The 20,668-nt window shown below is 40.4% G+C and overlaps 1 protein-coding gene across 1 annotated transcript in view; it reads left to right on the plus strand.

Annotated features, from left to right (window-relative positions):
* The first annotated feature begins 14,023 nt into the window (after window positions 1-14,023).
* Window positions 14,024-20,668, plus strand: part of LOC126140737 (3 beta-hydroxysteroid dehydrogenase/Delta 5-->4-isomerase type 1) — a 108,601-nt gene continuing 101,956 nt past the window's right edge. The window contains exons 1-2 of the mRNA XM_049915238.1: window positions 14,024-14,075; window positions 17,712-17,846. Coding sequence (XP_049771195.1) covers window positions 14,024-14,075; window positions 17,712-17,846 — 187 coding nt within the window. The remainder of the gene's footprint in view (window positions 14,076-17,711; window positions 17,847-20,668) is intronic.

Raw genomic sequence — 20,668 nt, forward strand, 5'->3', positions numbered from 1 at the left:
AACCTCTCCGTATTGCGTAACGCCTTTCTTGAAGTGTCCGCCACTGGAGCTTGTTCAGCATCTCCGTAACGCTCTCGCGCTGACTAAATGTCCCCATGACGAATCGCGCTGCTTTTCGCTGGATCATGTCTATCTCTTCTATTAATCCAACCTGGTAAGGGTCCCATACTGATGAGCAATACTCAAGAATCGGACGAACAAGCGTTTTGTAAGCTACTTCTTTCGTCGATGAGTCACATTTTCTTAGAATTCTTCCTATGAATCTCAACCTGGCGCCTGCTTTTCCCACTATTTGTTTTATGTGATCATTCCACTTCAGATCGCTCCGGATAGTAACTCCTAAGTATTTTACGGTCGTTACCGCTTCCAATGATTTACCACCTATGGCATAATCGTACTGGAATGGATTTCTGCCCCTATGTATGCGCATTATATTACATTTATCTACGTTTAGGGAAAGCTGCCAGCTGTCGCACCATGCATTAATCCTCTGCAGGTCTTCCTGGAGTACGTACGAGTCTTCTGATGTTGCTACTTTCCTGTAGACAACCGTGTCATCTGCAAATAGCCTCACGGAGCTACCGATGTTGTCAACTAAGTCATTTATGTATATTGTAAACAATAAAGGTCCTATCACGCTTCCCTGCGGTACTCCCGAAATTACCTCTACATCTGCAGATTTTGAACCGTTAAGAATGACATGTTGTGTTCTTTCTTCTAGGAAATCCTGAATCCAATCACAAACCTGGTCCGATATTCCGTAAGCTCGTATTTTTTTCACTAAACGTAAGTGCGGAACCGTATCAAATGCCTTCCTGAAGTCCAGGAATACGGCATCAATCTGCTCGCCAGTGTCTACGGCACTGTGAATTTCTTGGGCAAATAGGGCGAGCTGAGTTTCACATGATCTCTGTTTGCGGAATCCATGTTGGTTATGATGAAGGAGATTTGTATTATCTAAGAACGTCATAATACGAGAACACAAAACATGTTCCATTATTCTACAACAGATTGACGTAAGCGAAATAGGCCTATAATTATTCGCATCTGATTTATGACCCTTCTTGAAAATGGGAACGACCTGCGCTTTCTTCCAGTCGTTAGGTACTTTACGTTCTTCCAGCGATCTACGATAAATTGCTGATAGAAAGGGGGCAAGTTCTTTAGCATAATCACTGTAGAATCTTAAGGGTATCTCGTCTGGTCCGGATGCTTTTCCGCTACTAAGTGATAGCAGTTGTTTTTCAATTCCGATATCGTTTATTTCAATATTTTCCATTTTGGCGTCCGTGCGACGGCTGAAGTCAGGGACCGTGTTACGATTTTCCGCAGTGAAACAGTTTCGGAACACTGAATTCAGTATTTCTGCCTTTCTTCGGTCGTCAATGGGTAAATGGTGATGGGTAGAAATTACTGACCAACTTCTGTCTGTTTTTAATTAAAAATCGTAAAAACTAATAAATGATCGGCATGGAGGCATATTTACAACAACAAAAAATAATGTCAATATATAATGACTCGTTCTATATCATTACGATTTATCACGCAAATGATACATGGGACATGAAACTAAATAACTAACTATTGGTATATCACAAAGCATGGTACAGACTTATATACTTTGAAAAGCTCAACATGAAATTCAAAAGTAAAATCAAGCAGATGATCAAAGTAGACGTACATTCCAACAGTGCTGATTGGTTATTCCTGAAAAACTGACAGAGTTACTGGCGAGAAACATTCCGGGAAAAGAAGCAAATAGGCTACTCTTTTAAAGGTACGCATACATCTTACACAGGTTAAGCTATCATAACTGAAAAGATACTCACATACATGCCAAAGCAAAATATCAATTTAAAGCGGTATTAAGCGTTTGAGACCAATCTCTTAATCACATTTACAGCATTCCACAATGCTGGGAGATGGTTAAAAAATTATATCTGTTTTTTATCTTGTAAGTTGCTATTATTGGCCATACACTGAATGAGGCATCATAGCTAATATTTGAATGTGAGAAGATGGTTAAACTACAGTGAGACAAATTCACTGACAATCGAATAGAACAAGAACACTATTCTGCATGGAGGTATACCTCTATATGGTTCTGTTTAGTCGACATTTCAATAATCATTCACGATGTTGACATGCACAAGATACAGTATCGAGTTTTGCTTCTTTCCTCACTGCACACTTTCATGACTGGCGAAGAACACGTAGCTAAGTTTTTTTGCAAACGTGAACACTAAAAATGTTGTGCATACGAGTTGAAAGCTGAAAATGTAATTAACCACATGCTGCACCGATACCAGTAAGCAAGATTTCGATGTACCAGTTTCATTTGCTATCGATACAAACAAAAGTAAAAGTGGAATTAAATGGATAACGAAAGCATGCTTTTCACATCACTTCCTTCTGTTTCTGGCTATCCGAAATATGGCAGCAAAAGAACAGGTTAAGATAAGGAGGCCAAATCTGTCGTATTACTAGAGCAAATACACATTGAAGAACAGAAAAAACTTTCGAAATTGCCTTCCTGACACGATGTTACTGATATAAGATCTATAATTTTTAGTATTTAAAACAGTTATCGCGCGCACACGACGGAAATAATGAAGAAGCAGCAATCGTAAACAGTAGTCTGCTAATGTTTTGAGTTACTTAAAGTAGCGGCAGACCCCGCTCACACTGGCTTCAAATCAACGTACAGCGTAAGTCTGTAGTGCCATCTCCCTTCTTTTGTTTCCTCCGTGGCAGACAGCCATATGAGCGCTTCGAGCGGCAAAGACTACTTCGATAGCTGCCGGCAACAAGAAGAAGAGTCGAAGGCCATCCAAAACTTGAATTAATTGTTAAACGTAATGGTAACGCTCTACAGGTTTTTGGTAAATGGTTCCCAAATGATTTTACATGGGTTTAAATCAGTCGTGGTTGAACTATTCTTGGGGTTGTAAGGAATGGAAGAAAATATGTTATTGGAAGCGAAAATTCTATTGGGCAGACTGTATGGAAACCAGATCCTGGTTATGAGTCGCGACTGTAAATGGGGATCACATGCTGATCAGAATGTTTCTCTAAATTCGTTTTAATGTTCCATTTCCACGAACTCGTTTGTGGTCGAGTGTTGCAATAACTGTTTGGAGTAGGGATTTGGTACGCACTGAGAGAATCGAGTGCTCGACGAGATGAGTTGTGGAATTATACACTCATTGAGAGAGGACTGTGGTGCGTTATTGTTGAAAAAAAAATTATTTTCGCTTTGAGTACTAAGCACTCAGCGACGATTTGCATTTCGCTGGTACTAGCGAATTTTAGAACGTGATAATTGATTGGTCGTATTGTGTTAATGTCACTCACTCATTGCCAATATGTTACCTCAAAAGTCGATTAATAAGTAGTTGGAAATATTTACTTATGCACGTCCAGGCTTTACCATTACTTACATTTTTTTTCTATGACTAGTGACCTTTTAAAGTAGGAGAAGATAGTGGGTCTCGATCAACCAACACCTGAAGAGGATTAATTTTGCTTCAATTGTTTAAATGAGGTGGTTGCACGCAGGAGTTTTTAAATTTTTTAAATGTCGAATCGTTTTATTGTGGGTTAGAACTTGCTGTCGCTCATTCACTGTCGTCGCATTTTTCAGTATAGGAAAGTTAAATAAAACATGGTGTGTGAAATTAAAATAAAGAAGTTACGACTCTTAATTTAAAGAAGTACCGAAATTACCGCATAACAGAAGAGAATAGCACAACACTTTTCTCCCTAAATAAAACTAGGGAATTATTTGAATTGAAGTAATAAAATTTACTAAAGGAAAAAGCATAGATATTACCAGACAGAGATGTCATTAGGTGATAATATTAACTATGCAAAGCAACTAAAATATTATCAGAAAATAATTTGTAACTAAAGTCACGAAGCTTTCAAAGCTACTCGTTTATCGTAAAGACAGGAGATACGAAGAGAATAATCTTGATCTATTTATTTGAAGAATATGTAAACAGACGTATACCATAGACATTAAATTTGATACGTGAACAAAACAGGAACAATTTGTAGCGAGAGAGTATTATATCGCTGACTGAGTCATCGGTTTCTTCTCTGGATCTTGATCTGTCGACAGACATAATTTATGAAAATTATTTTTCTTCGATAATGCGGAGACGCTGAGTCGCAGACAGGCACAACAAAAAGACTGTCACAAGTAAAACATTCGGCCAGTAAGGCCTTCGTCAACAATAGACGACAGACACACATCGTGTTGTGCCTATCTGCGACTCAGCATTTCCGTTATATGGTGAGTAGCAACTTTCCTTTTCATAATATTGTTACATTCCATCCTGGATTTTCCACTGTTTAATTTTATTTAATAAACCTGTATCGTAAGTAATTAGTTATTTACACGATATACCTGTTAATTTGTCGACGGTTACAATTTATGAAAATTAAGTTTCTTCAATAAACCTGTATCGTATACAATTAGTTATTTACTCGATGTACGTGATAATAACAAAGCATCGGAGGCAGAAGGTGATTGTTAGCTTTGTAATCTGTTATAAATTGGATGCTGATGCTACGTCAGTTTGATGCAAGCAACGATGATACGAGAGAACCAACGGCACACGTAGATGCTTTCTGATTCCCATTATATAAGAAGGTCTATTTATTAAGAAGATAGCTTATGAGTAAGGGTATATGTTACACGAATAAAGTCATAATAGTAGCGTATGTATTGATTTGCTAGCTTTAACTGTAGCATTAGGATGTATTCTAAACTTGCGATTTTACACGTAAAAACAAAGCGTGCAAGAACACAGGTATCTCTGATCACTGTCAGTGCATATGCGTGTAGGTAAAGAATTGTTTGCACGGCTTTAATAACTTAATAAGTTAAAATCATCATGAGCTTGAACGGAGTAGCCTTACGTGAATAATCAGGGCCTCTGCAAACATTTATAATTTCGTCACATGTAGTAACTATTAGTACACTGTGTCACTCTGTAAGAGGTGACGCATAGTCTGCTTCTCAAATTATAGGTTTTATTCTTCGTGAGAAGCTTACGCTGTAACAGGCTTGGGTGATTAACCACTGTTTAAAGGTAATTGGTGCTCGAATTCCACTCAGTGTAAAACAGTGTAGGAAGTAACTATCTGACTAAGATCTGCTCCCTGTTACAGTAAAATAAATGTTCAGCAGCTAAGAGTAAAAGCAGAGCACAAAATGTGATGTCTGCTAAGATTGTTATGCTGTATGGGTGTGAGACTTGGTCTCTCGCTGTGCAAAATGAAAAGCCGTTTCGAGTATTTGAAAACAAAATTTTGAGGAAAATTTTCGGAGCAAAAAGGGATGACATTATCGGAGAGTGGCGAAAACTGCATAACCAAGAGGTTCACGACCTCTATTCAAGCCCTGACATAATCAGCATTATTAAATCATGTAGGCTGCGATGGGCGGGTCACGTAGCTCGAATGGATGAGGGCAGGGCAGCGCGCAGAGTAATGGTAGGGCACTTAGGGGGAAAACGTCCTGTGGGGAGACCGAGGCGTAGATAGGAGGACAATGTGAAGGCTGATTTGAGGAGCCTAGGTATTGAAGGTGATGGAAGGAGATAGCCCAAGACAGGGACAGATGGCGAAATTACGTTGCTGCGGTAATGGGCTCTCGAGTCCTGTATGACCAGTGAGTGAGTGAGTGTGTGTGTGTGTGTGTGTGTGTGTGTGTGTGTGTGTGTGTTTGTGTGTGTGCCAAGATTGTTACTTCTCCATATTAACAACATGTAGCGAAGGTTTACTACACAAAAGCATGAGAGTTGTTCCGTCAGAGTGCAGCCTTGTCCCGAAACGCATAGGCCGGAGGCTTGCTGCTCTGTAAAGCCGAGTCGACGGTCTGTGGCACATCAGACAAGAGAGTACAATGTTGGCACGGGCACAACTGTTTCGAAGCACATCGTTCGCACAGAGTGTTGGACATGGGGTTCCACAGCAGAGGAACGCTATGTGTTCCCAATGTTTACCCAACGACGTCACCAATTACGCTGCAGTAGACGCAGGATCGTCGAGACTGGAATGTGGATCAATGAAAACGTGCCGCTCGATCGGATGAATCACGTTTTTTTCTTACATCAGGTGGAGAGTCGAGTCCCGAAACACCGTCGTACAGGCGAACGCCTGCTCGAAACATGCTTGGCGCCAGGGCTTCCATCGCGACTGTGGTGGTAATCGAAAGCACCGTCACAGTTGAGGAGTACATGAACCTTGTTCTGGACCACCTGCATCCCTTCATGCTTGATGTCCTCCACAACGGCGATGGCATCTTCCAGCAGGCTAACTTGTTCATACCACAAAGCCAGAATGGTAATATTGCAGTCTGAGGAGCTTGATAGTGGACTCACTATGATATCTTGTCCATAAAATTCGCCTGACCTGTACCCGATGGAGTAGATCGGGAACGCTATCGGGTACCATTGCACGGACACAAACCACCGGCGTGTAATTCCCGGTGCCACATACATCCGGGAATTTCCAAAGTACTTGTAAAATCCATACCCCACAAAATAGCTGCAGTGTTGGGTTCGGAAGGTGGATCAACAAGCTGTTGGGGTTGGCTCATCTCGCGAAACTTGATGGTGACGCCTGTCATCAGCGCCCTACTTCCCCCAGTAGTTGTCTCTGGTTGTGACGGTTTTCTCCGAATTCCGGTTGACCTGTGACACAAGAAAAGCCTATTGTCTCCACAACGACGAAGATGTAGCGCATCGAAAGCTTCGAACACCCGCTGCCTGAGCACAGTAAAATCCATTGATATTGGCCTTCTTGACCTTCCGTCGCTCGACTGCCAACCCCAAGACATTCTAGTCATATGACGTGCAGAACTATTCTGTCCACCGTGGTGACAGGGGATCTCTCTAGAGAACACAGCAACTCTCTCAAACTCAACTGCTCATCAATTGCTCATCCACATTCACCTGACACTTCGGGAGCGACTTGAACACGTGCCAACCTGATTATCGCCCACTTGCTTGAACGGCCACTTCTAATATGGGCGGGCGGACTGGTGTGCGGATTGTTTGTCTCTTTTATCTGCCGCTCAAAACACTCTTTATCTATCTTTTTATCTCTTGTACGGAATGACAAGGAATCTCTGCCATGCACGTAAAATATCTACTTTTACTTGGTACTAAAGTTGTAGCTCGTTTATATATTTTTGGGTGGCGCTTTAGGAATAACCCTAAGGAAGGGTTTGAAATTATGCTTAAAGTTCGTCGGAGGTCAGTAAGTGCTCTCATTGGGGAACACTGGATCATTATGGTGTTGGTAATTTGCGCTCCATTTTAAGCAAAAGCAAGTTCTTCACTCGTCTCTATGTTTATGACCTTATATGTCCTGAATAATGAGTTCTAAAATGATATAGTTCTGCAGGTACGTTCAGCGATATGTGTATATACTGTTTGCAAAGTGTGTTGACTGCAAGAACAGTGAAAATTTAGTGCGCGATGAACTTTTTCCTTTCTGCATTTTGAGCGAGATGTCGGCGATAAAAAGTTTTGTAAAGGTTTGAAATTATGTGCAAAGTTTATGGGAAGTCTCTTCGTGTTTTGATTCTCAAATACTCGACGAATAAGTTTCGAGTATTAGGGTGTCATCAGCTGCGAAGTCTCAAGACAAAAGCACAGTTTCTAACTGTAGTCACGACAGTATTTTAAATTTATAAATGCGTTCGATAATTACCCGAAACTTCAATTTTTTGTCGCCCATGGTAGCTGTTAACATAACTGCCGTGCTCCAGGTTCCGGGATAGTCGTCTACTAACTGATACTTCATTTTATAGGTGGTGACGTTTAGAATATCAATTCCATTTTTCGACTGAAATGGGCTCTACGTCTATATTAAGCAAACGACGTTAGGATGTGTGGCGCAGGGCACTTTCGATACCACTAACATTTGTCTTAAGTTTGTAATAGCACGGTTACCGACATTGTCTACAAGAGGACTGTTACTGATGAGCTTATTCCGAAAACATGGACTTTATTCAAGATAAGTAAATGTGCCATTCAAGTAAATAAAGAACGGTATTAGTCCACGTGTGCATTTGTGCTTTAGAAAGAGGATCCCGACCACCCATAACAACATTCTCTCCCTTGCTTCCTTGCGGTACAAGACTCTACAGTAAACGTACCATAGAGGTTGTTTTGACGCTTCGCTTGATAGTGGTTCAAAAATGGTTCAAATGGCTCTGAGCACTATGGGACTTAACTTCTGAGGTCATCACTCCCATAGAACTTAGAACTACTTAAACCTAACTATCCTAAGGACATCACACACATCCATGCCCGAGGCAGGATTCGAACCTGCGACCGTAGCGGTCGCGCGGTTCCAGACTGTAGCACCTAGAACCGCTTGGTCACCCCGGCCGGCGCTTGATAGTGGGGGTAAGACTGAAGAAAAATCGAGAGATGTTCGTGGGACTTATCGAACGAAAAAAAAAGAAAATGTGTTATAAAATGTTGCAAGATATTCGAAATTCTGAAAGAAACAATTATAAGCTACATGGAAAGACGGGTAATATACAACATGTACAAGAACCAAGACGGAAAAATAGGAGTGGAAGAGCAACAATGAAGTGCTCGGATAAGGAAGAGTGTAAGACGCGAATGTAGTCTTTCACCCTTATTGTTCAATATATCCTTCGAAGAAGGAGCAGTGACGGAAATAAAAGGAAGATTCAGAGATGCGATTAGAGTTCAGGGTGAAAGTATCCTACATGATACTACTCAACGTAATGATACAATGCTTATAATACTCTCCTCAAAGGGCTTAATCCATAATTCCATACAACCCTGTTGCAGTTTAGTGTCTTAGACACTGTTCTGCAGTATGAAAACATCTCTTTACTACTTAGGAATTAGGTGTCCTTAGCTTAAATTTCCTATTTCTAGTCTCGTGAAAGTTTAGTTTTTTCTCCGATGAATTGTGTGTTGTACATCTTGGTGAAAGGACCAACATTGGTCTCGCATTATACTGGTATTCTACCGGCTTTGATTCTGTCTTTCTATCACTTGGTTATCTTGATGAAAACACTTGCTTTTGTTCCGCACTAAGTTTTCAGAAAAAAAACAAGATGGCTGTTTATAAACTGAATCTTGAGGCTCATCAAACAGCCTAACTTCTTGAACTGCTCCAGCTTGTTGACTACAACACAAATGTAATGTCCGTCCTTTTTCGTACCTATGAACTCAGTAAAGGTCTCCGAGAATGACACTCAAGCCTTTCTTTCATTCATACTCATTTTTGAATCAAGGAGGGAATCGAACATCATTTTTCGAATGTCAGATCCAATGAACATACCTTGGCAGACGAGAAAACGTCTTTCAGTAATACTTCAAACATTTTCCGTCTTTGAGTAATGCTTTTGCAACTTTTCTTTAGGTTCAATTTAACGTGCAGCGGCAGTAATAGAATTTCTTAATGGTCCATCAGGTTCTTGTGCTAGAAGAAGAAGAGCCAATGAGCTTGTAGTAGTTACGATACGTGTGCAATTATTATCACCGAAATTTCAACTTTGTATTTTTATTAACTTATATGGATTAGATTAGATTAATTATTCATTCCATAGACCCACAAAAGAGGGCATCCTCCTGGGTGTGGAACACGTCAGATAAACACATTACAAAAATGTAATGAGAAAAACTTGAGTTTGATTAATTTTAATGATCCTCTGTCAATAAACAGTAAAATTATGTACATGAATTAAAATTAAACTTCTAATATTTACAGGCTAAATACTTACATTTGTTTTCAATAAATCCATCATTCACACAGTAGCTAGTTACTTGGCTATTACAACCAAGATTTGTCAAAAATTAAAGTAAATTATTCATTTCAATGATCCTCATTTAAGAATAGTCAAATTATGTACAAGTTTTAAAATTAAACTTCAGCTATTTACTGACTTAAGACTTACATCTGCTTTCCATACATCTGTCATTCACACAGTAGGTAGTAACTCGGCTGTTACAACCAAGTGTTGTCAAAAATTAAAGTATAATAAATTTTGATTAAAATGGTCTACTGCACTTGTTGAGAAATTCGTGGATGGAATAGAAGGAGTTGGCCACCAAAAATTCATTTAAATTATGTTTAAATTGTACCTTGTCTAAACTAAACTCTTAAGAGTTGCTGGTAACTTATGCATTGCTGAATACTGGACTCCTTTCTGGGCAAAAGTAAGTGATTTCAAATCTTTATGTATATTGCTCTTATTCCTATTATTGATACTGTCTAGCAGTTAGTTGGAAAAAGAGATGTAGTATTTACAATAAACTTCATTAAGGAATAAATATACTGAGAAGCTATGGTTAGTATGCCCAATTCTTAGAATAGGTTTCGACATGATGTTCTTGGATTTCCTCTACACATTACTCTTATTGTACGCTTCTGTACTCTAAAAAATTTTTCTCGGTTTGTGGAGTTACCCCAAAATATGATACCATATGACATAATGGAGTGAAAATAAGAAAATATGCCAGTTTCTTTATATTTTTTAATCTCCTATATCTGACATCATTCGCATTGCAAACACTGACTTGTTTAAGTGCTTTAGGAGTTCGTTAGTATGTCGCTCCCAACTGAATTTATTATCAAGTTGTAATCCCGAGAATTTTACATTCTCAACTTCTCCTATTTCCATGTCATCATATTTTATGCACACACTAGAAGGAAATCTCTTGGAAGCTCTGAACTGCAAATAGTGGGTTTTTTCAAAGTTTAATGACAGTCAATTGGCTACGAACCACTTATTAATGTCAGTAAAAATTTGATTAGCTGCCCTTTCTAAATTTATATTTGTTTTACTATTTATTGCAATGTTTGTATCATCTGCAAATAAGACAAACTTGGCATCTGGTAATGTAACAGATGACAGGTCATTAATATAAACAAGAAAAAGTAGTGGACCTAGTATGGAACCTAGGGGAACACCACATGTAATATCTTCCCAGACAGTTGATGTCTGATTGCCTACTGCTGAAGTGCTACGTATGTATATAAAATTGCTAAAAATATATCTGTGAAATACTGAGTGTTAATTGTAAAGAAACGGATGGACGATACAGCTATTTTGTTATTGTTTTAGTGTTCAGGATACTACAAAACCAGAAGATGGAAAAAAACTTGTTTTCCATCGTTGGCCTTTGTCTTTCTGTTTTTGGAGGGAAGGGGGTCATATTTGATACTGAGCCCCGCCAAAATATGCAGGGTGAAGAAAACTTCTCGCATTCAGACTTTACAGCACGATTCCTCACATACTAGCAATACAAAAATGTCTCTCAAAATCTTGTACTGGCCATATTTCTGGCAGTAAATGGACGTTAAAGATTAGCAATCTGGGAACACTGTAATCACGTGTGAGGCAACTGCCTTTGTCAGGAGGTAGAAGTAGTGCTGTGGAGTTGGTGCAGTGGGTATCGTATGGGTTAGCGTGCAGGAGGGCGAAGGTTCGAATCTGGGTCGAAGTTTATTTGATTTTATTTGTTAAAAGAAGGGGGGTGGTACGATATCTGGCGTCTTAATCGTCCTACAGCGATTACAATGGGTCTGCTACCAAACATTTGCACTTACGTACCATGAGCCGGGAAATGAAAATACAATCGTCTACGTTGGTCAGAATTTAAAGAAACCATTTGCACGTCGTGGACGCGAATTGTTTCGCACAACTGCATCTACTAGATTTCCAACTTGTCTTGTGTTTACCTTCCACGATTAATACCAACTATTATTCTTGGCATGTTAGGTCAATTACATCTCGTTAGGGTCTTACATCACCAGTAAGCCTACTAAACTGTTTCACAAATAATTTCGATGAGACCCTTGGTGGAGGGGACACGGAAAACAGGTTTGGAATCTAGTGGCTGCAGTGGCGCGAAACAGTTCGCATCCATGACGTGAAAAAGGCTTCTTTAAAAGCTGACCAATGGAAACGATTGTATTTCCAATTCTGTGTTTGTAGGACGTAACTACAAATGTTTTGTAGAAGACGCATTGTAATCGCTGTGTGACGATTAAGACGCCAGATAATGTGCCATTCAGAATGCTTTTAGTAAATAAAAACAAGTATGCCTTGATGCTGAATCGAACCCTCGACCTCCTGCGTGGTAACCCAAAACACTATCAACTGCATCAACTGCACAGCCCTGCTCTACCTGCTGACGGAGGTAGTTATGGTACATGTGATTGCAGTGTTGCTAGATTGCCAATCTGTAACGTCTATTTACTGCCAGAAATATGCGCAGAAATTTTGTGAGAGATATTTTTGTATTGCTAGTATGTGAGGAATCGCGCTGCAAAGTATGAGTGCGCCAATTTTGTTCACCCTGTGTAACTTGCCATCACCTCACTGTTAATGAGCCATAGAGACGAACGATTTTAAAAATAAAATTGTCGTATTAAAAAGTTGTATGTAACTTGGTTACATTAACCAACTCAGGTAACCGCGCACTTTAGCATTATCTTTGGGGATTCAGGGAGGAGCACCGGTTCCCTTTTCGAATCCACTGGGCGCATTAACGGCGAGGGCTGGTGTACTGACCAGCCTGGATGTGGTTTTTAGGCAGTTTCTCACATCCAAGTAGGTGAATATCTGGGTAGTATCCACTCCTCGTCTGAGTTACACGATTCGCAAACATTTCAAAAACGACCTCATAATACTAGACGCAGACAAAAAAATTCCTTCCGTGGGGGGGGGGGGGGGGGTGGTTAGGGGGGGGGAAGGTTGGGGGGGGGGGAAGGTTTGGCGACAGGAAGGGCGCCTGGGCATCCTCTACAACAAATATTGTCACGTCAAGAATAACATGATGACTTCCTGCTCATACGGGATAAGGTCAGGAAAAAAGAAGAAGATTTAAATTGTTTACATCAGCACTTAGTACATCGCTTCAGCATAACTTCCAGGAAACTGCAATTGAGATAAGTACGTTATCTGAAAAGCATTTATCAAGTACTAGCTGCGCCCTGCGATGTTCCGGCGGTTAAACAGTTATTTATAAAGAAATGTTAATGCCGAAACTCACTCTCGACGCGCATGCACCGTCACAAAAGTTATCTGTTGGAGATACTGCGGCACGAGCTGCTTACGGCCCAGCGAACCGCGCGAAATCGAGAAAAACCATCAAATTTTGTGACGGTGAGATAAGCTGACAGCATACATGTCGCTCACAACTCACTCGTTCACTAAGGAAAATAATTTCTACGACACTGAATAGCGAAGCCAGGAGAGGGAGTAAATAATTTCACGACTTTTTGCGACATTCTCAGCACGGAAAAGATGATAATTGTCTTGGTGTGTATGGAGAACCAGCAGTCAACTAATATACGTCTCTGTAAACTGCTTTCCGAGATTTCTTGTTCTCTCCGTGTATGTAACGATTTCTGTCTTTCGATACACGAGAGCAGACAACACAGTGCCGTCTGTGCGAAAAGCGCTGTGCGCCCAGATAAATACATGCCACTTTCTGTTGTGGGTTGGCAGGAGAGCCAACCCGGTATACTAGAGGAAGCCGAAAGGCACGCGTTTTAGCTCACGCAGACTGGCGTGAGGTCTGGAACAGGTCAAGGAAATTGGACTTTAGCAAAAAAACGTACGTTGCTGCTGGAATACTTAACTTTAATCCATAAATGGTGAACATCGCTCTTGATGGTACATTATTCATAATCTCAATAGTAACTGGTAATGGCGCCTTGCTAGGTCGTAGCAAATGACGTAGCTGAAGGCTATGCTAACTATCGTCTCGGCAAATGAGAGCGTATTTTGTCAGTGAACCATCGCTAGCAAAGTCGGTTGTACCACTGGAGCGAGTGCTAGGAAGTGTCTCTAGACCTGCCGTGTGGCGGCGCTCGGTCTGCAATCACTGACAGTGGCGACACGCGGGTCCGACGTATACTAACGGACCGCGGCCGATTTAAAGGCTACCACCTAGCGAGTGTGGTGTCTGGCGGTGACAGAACACTTTCAACGTATGTCCTTGTCACGATGGAGAAGGTCACTTTCAAAGGAAACTGCAAGTGTTTAACTGGAAAGGCAAGTTTGTTGGGATGATAGGTTCGTGGTGCCAATAATTTCATTTGTCGAAACAGTTAAAAACTAATTTCTTCGCTAAACTTAATGCATTCATTTGATAACTAACTGTCATGGATGATCTTTGAGTCACGATACCCATCCCAAGGGAGGAGCAGCCACGTTGACCATCCCACGGTAACGGTGACTGTTTTCTGAATAAAAGATAGCCTTTGTGTTATTTCAGGGTACAGGCTATCTCCATTCCGAAGTTCATCCAGTTGCGTCCAGCCGCTCCAACGTGAGGGAGTAGCAAACATATTAACTCGTCGAAGAAAGTTCGGTGCAGCGCATATTTTATAATATTTGTACGCGCAAGAACGTAGTCTGCCCTCACGTGCGCGGCTGCTACAGCGGATATGCTCGCATATCGTAATCAAATCCAGCCTCACTAAAAGTCTACCGCGTTCTACATGTAAAGGCACGACATCTATTTGTCGTGCAGCATTTAAATGACACCGTCGTTGAGAATCTTCTGTCGTCTCAGAAGCCACACAGCATACGCCTGCCGCACAGTGCCTAAACTGCAACTGGTTTGTATGGAATTATGGATTAAGCACTTTGAGGAGTGTATTACAAGCATTGCATCATACGTTGAGTATTATTATGTAGGATACATTAGACAATAAAAGCATTTTCACAAAGAGTAAATAGCACTAAGAGTAATTATTGTTGCATATTTCAAGTTATATTCTTCAAACCAATAAATAACTTGTGGTAAACACTTTTAAAACTACCCTGAGCGTTAATTGTTAATTCAGAGTATAAACCGATTCTATTCTAAATTTCTTTCGAATACGTTAAGCCGTTTCAGCGTGAAAGAGCAAGAAACATACACACTAACTTTCACATTTGTAACATACACTGAAGCGCCAAAGGAACTGATATAGGCATGCGTATAAATTTAGCTAATGTCCCATTGGAGAAAGATAAGCAGGTGATTTTCACCTTTCTTCAGGTTCTTATTTTTCCTATATTTCTTCATTTTCTCCCCGAAGGCCTTCTTTCTTCGGTCCGCTATGGGCGGTGTGGGTTTGGTTCCGTCTCAGGTGTAAACTTCCAGTTATCAATTTTGCTTCTGGATGTATCCCTGTGTGATGTGTTTATTGAGTCAATTTTTATTTTTGTCAAATGCTTCTACCTTCAGTTACACAGGGTACTGATGCTTTGAATGAAGTTTCCTAGTCCAAAAGACGTTTAGTTAGTCTGTTTCCAGATAATCCGTCTCTTTCCGATGTCGATTTCGATCTTTGATACTTTTACTGATGTCTCGGTGGTTTGCAGTCTGCATCCGTCTTGTGTGTATCGTGCTCCCAGAATTTTTCTAATAATCTTTCTCTCTACTTTCTTGACTTCTTGTTAATCTAATTTTCAATTCAGTGAGAGTGTTTCTCTTGCATATGTGACTGTCGATTTGATTACTGTATTGTAGTGTCTGATTATAGTGCCTTTGGACAGGCATTTTTTTGTTATACGACGCTTTATTGACTGTCTGCACTCTGTTTTTTTGTGTTATGTTTTCAAATCCTGTTGGTTCAATAGGTTCATCGTGATACTTAAAATGTTTGACTCTGTTGATTTCACCATAATGTGTTTTAAGTTTCGGAATATGTAATTTGGAACACATGAATTCAGTCTTCTTAAAGGAGTTTTGCTGGCTAACCTTCTCTGCCGATTCTTTGAGGACCTCGATTTGTTTTACTGTTGTTTCTTCACTGTCGGTTATAATCGCTAAGTCATCTCAATTTTCCTTGACCTCTTCCTAGTTTCGATTGGCTTCTAAATGTTTTACTTTCTTAGTTCCATTTCCCATTCTTTCATTACTTTGTCTAAGACTATATTGAATAATAGTAGCGAGATCCCATCTTCTTGTCTCACGTCGTGGACTACCCAGTGCTGTTCTCTTCGAACATTAGCAAAATTTTTTGTATATGTATTGTATTTTATATGTCACACTCTACTATTTGCATTTTTTTATTTAAGCCTTTAAGAAAATGAATCATAAAAGTAATAAGAAATAAAGCAGCTTTCCGTGTACAAAACAAAATTCATTTACGTAAATAGTGCCCCACGCCGCTAATGGGAGGTACTATTTGTTACGTCTACAGAACGTTCGCGCAGATATTACGATTAGCTCACCAAAAAAGAAAGTCCAATTGGGCACACGCGTGTGAATCGTTAAGCCTTCACAGATGGCGCAGCGATCGAGTCACGTGCTCAACCAAGCGCGCACTGCCTATACATGAGCAAAAGGTAGTAGCAATCGGTGAGCTATTTGTGTTTTAAGCAGACATTGTACGTGAAAATGGATAGATGTAAGGACGTGACAGACTGGCAGAAAGGGGCAATCGTGCTTAGCCGTGCCCATGGCCGTACTGTATGTGAAGATGTCGCATTTGTTGGTGTTTCGCGACGGACTGTTCCTCGTGCCTCCAAATAGTGTTTTAAGACACATGGCCGCGAAACACGGCGTCAGAATTCAGGGCGGATAAATATCCTGACTGAGAGAGACCTGGGACACTTTTCACGGCTTGTGAATCAAAATCGCTTTCAAATTCGAGAGGAATTGCTGCAGCCAGTGGATGGAGGTCCATCCCCACCTGTTAGAGGGACAACATTGCGACCCGAACTGCGTACAATGAGCATTCGGAGTCGGTCACGTCGCAAGAGGCGATTGCTCACACACGCACATGAAACTGCACATCTATAGTTAATTAGAAATCATCGAACGTGGACGGGAACTGAATGGCAGACCGTAATGTGGGCTGCCGAATCATGTTTTTGCATGTCTTAGAGTGCACCGGAGCTCAAATGAAGCATTTCATCCTAAATGTGTGCAATTTTGTGGATGTTTTATTAACATGCATTGGGCCCGCTTGCTGTGGTGACCACTAGCTTGAACGTGGTTATACAATATAAACGTTCTGAATGATGTGTTGCCTTTCAGTGAACATTTGCATGATGAGTATCTTATTGATACTACTGTTTTTCAAGACACCAGCAGAGTCCATCGGGCTGGAAAAATCCGCGACTGGTTTTCTAAACACTCTCCCGCCCTATTACATCTCGACTGGCCTGCGAAGTCACTCAATAGAATGTCTGTGGGGCACATTGAAACAGCGGATCAAACGCCATCGTCAGTATTCCCGCAATTTGTGGAACTGCAAGGTCAGGTCCTCAGTGAGTGGTTTAACCTGGATGCGTCGTAACTACATAACCTTGTGAACTCAGTTCCCAAACGAATTCGGGCGGGTGTCAAGTCCAGGGATGGAAATGCGCTGTGTGAAGTGATGCTTGTTACGATTTTCCTTGGCGTGACTAATTTTTGTAAGGTGAGCTTGTTTCAAACTGAATCGTTTAAAAAGTGACAAATAAGAGATAGAAAACAATGTTGTGTATTAAAGTCAATAATTTGTGTGTGGCTTGAATGGGGTGTTATTGTCTTGAATTTATTACATCATTTCACTGTCAGCGGTTGACTGCAATTTTACCTGTACGTGTGATGCAGACTCGTATGAAAGCATTCTGTAGATTGCTTCAGGAGGCGCAAACGAACAGTTGGAACTGACATGATTTTCATTTTATTTTGGTACTGCTTTCAAAGAGTTTCGGAAGTGCCGCCTGTGTGTTACAGGAGGCAGCGGCTTTCTGGGACAGCATCTGGTGCGCGAGCTGCAGCGTGATGAGACGGTGGCAGAGATCCGCGTGCTGGACCTCAAGAAGTACCACTGCCGTCTGGGTGAGTGATCACACACGTCCAGCCCCTTCTGTGAGCGTCGCTGGCGAGCAGAAAACCTACAAAGTCATATTCAACTGTATTTTATGATTATGTCAGTGATCTGTTCGTCACTACTTTATTTTCGTGTTTGCTTAGTAATAAATTAATTTCGGGTGATTTTTATAGAGAAAAAACCACCTTCTGAAGAACATTAAAAGTTAACCTATGCCATTCTTAGACATTTATCAAAGATTTTGAAATTGGCGTATTAATAGTAATAATAATAATAATAACAATAATAATAATCAAAGATCTTACTGCATATTCCCACCCATTAGCAATTTTATTTGTTTATTTATTTATTTATTTAATCCTGTCAGAAACATACATTATAACGTACAGGATATCACAAACTTTAACAAAAGTACTCCAATCAGATTGATACTATAAGCATTATCATTTCTACTAAGACGCGGTTCAAACTGAGACGGTACGATATGGGATGCGATACGTTACAGTAAAGGTTGGGAGACGTGGCGATTATCGGTGCAACACCCGTGTTCCCACTGAGGTGATAGATGATGCGACGTGATACACGACGCAACTCGTTACACCACAAGCAACAAGAGAGCACGAATCACGTTGCTGTTTCTGTTTCTGTTGCAGTCATGAGCTCTTCTGAAGGTGGCGCTACTAACCAGCAAATACATGGGAAGACTAGGAAGATCATACAAAAAGCAAAAGAACTAATACCACGGAAAAAGAATACTAAACACCTTTTTGTGGGACTCAGAGTGTGAAAAGACACTGGAAATACGGAAACTAGCTTTTCAGGACTTGTAATATCTCTTTATATTCGATAAATTATTCTGATACAATTCTACCCTTGAATGACGTTTACAAATTTTCTATCTTCATACTCGCAGAATCCATGCGCAAAATAGTTTCATACAATAGCTATGCCATGAGCGCATAAGTATTCTTGGTAGTACTCTCTCTGGTGGTTGTTAGAAAAAAGAGAAAGGGAGCTTCCGAGATTGTCTTCGTGCCGATTAGCATGAGCTTGGTTTGGAAGAACTGTAATTTGATTATTGAGATTTATCACAGAAGATAACTGATACGAACTGTACGATTAAAAAGGAAATATATATATTGCTCCTTCAAAAAAAGGTGTGCATGTGACATTTGGGAATTAATGATATTTATCGATATATTGCTTAGTTGTTAATCAGAAGGGACTTCCGAAAGACTGGATATGAACCTGCATTTAATAATCCAAGAGCTCCATTACTTCTTCGGAAGGTTAAACTTCATCAAAGCCAAATATCCGCTTGATCTGAGGTTTCCCGACTGATTATACAACGCTCCCAAAATTACGAGGCATTTTATTTGTACAGATTAGCAGACTGCCGCAAAGCACGAGCCTGCAGAGAAGAAGAATCATCGCCTGATTTCATTCTAACAAGTAAAATTTCAGAATCATTTTGGAGTGACTGAGCTATGACTGTGTTTCCTATCATGAATGATTGATTGCTCGAACGAATTGAGAGCTACAGAATCACGAGATAAGGAGAAAAAAATTACAGACTACAGTAGCAAAAAATCGCCAGAAAGCGTCTGTTGTATCCAAGAATCAAGAAAACAGGCTGCTGAACTTATTAGCAAACGAAGCGAAAGTACATGAAGGAGTAACTGGATGCTATAGAGGTAAACTTCAGCAACCACGCCACGAGAGAATTCGACAGGACCTCCTCAAGGAAGATCTGCTGGTACACGGCTCAAAATTTGTGCTTCAGGAAACCAGATGGAAAACTAGCACTAACTAATCAAGAGAATTGTCAAGAACTGGCACGTTATTTCTCCGACCTCCTTAACTGCCCTGAACCTGTGACAAGATTTCCAGTACAGAACTGTACCTCCATCCAACCAGAATCACTCCCACTAACATGTGAAGAGATCAACAAACACGTACTTTGTAAGGAGTGTGTCAGAACTCTCCATTACATAAAACAATATATCCAACTTAATGCTATTCTTTGCATTGTGCAAGCACCCAGATATCGATAGTAACAATCTGAGGGCGAAACACGGGAGCGCGATTCTAAGCATTGTTGTGAGATGAGGTCTGTGTGCGAGATTGGAAGTAGAAGTGTTGGTCGATAGCTCGGAGACAGAAGACCTGTCACCCTGCCCTCGCGTCGGTGATGCCTCCAGGATTCATAAATTCGCGGAGTAGATTAACGCATCTGAACATTTGGTACTCCGATTTCCTGACAATTCATGATGAAGAGTTACCTCACTGTTACCAGTACCTACAGTACCAAGTACTTCTTAAAAAAATAAAAATAGAAAAATGCTTATTCCTAGCACTAAGAGATACACAAATTTCCATTCCATCACGTACATTTGTTGCCTTGTTTGTCCTATTATTCCCTTAACACTCTTCTGAGATCGTTGCATAATTTGTTCTAATTTCATGTGTGGTAAAACGGCAGTAGTAAAAGGTTGTTTGGTTTGCCTAACTACAAAATGACCTGCTTTAAATTTTTGATATACTTCAGGGTGCTCTTCATCTATCTATCTCATTTTTTCATGTGCCATGATGCATGTCGTAAATAGTTTATGCTGTCAAATTCACGGGAAATACAGGTAGAAGTTACTGAATAACTCGAAGGTAGCTGTCCCTACCAACGTTTCTGTCAGTTGCTATAAGAAACTCCAACAAGTCTAGAAGGTAAACTAATACATCATGGTACCTACCCTTTTAGTTCAAAGTACGTTCTCTACTAAATTTCGGAAAGTCTTTGTAAACTTCTACTGACTGTAAGAGTTCATTAAACTCG

This window comes from Schistocerca cancellata, chromosome 1, assembly GCF_023864275.1.
Source record: "Schistocerca cancellata isolate TAMUIC-IGC-003103 chromosome 1, iqSchCanc2.1, whole genome shotgun sequence".
In the NCBI taxonomy this organism is placed as follows: Eukaryota; Metazoa; Arthropoda; class Insecta; order Orthoptera; family Acrididae; genus Schistocerca; species Schistocerca cancellata.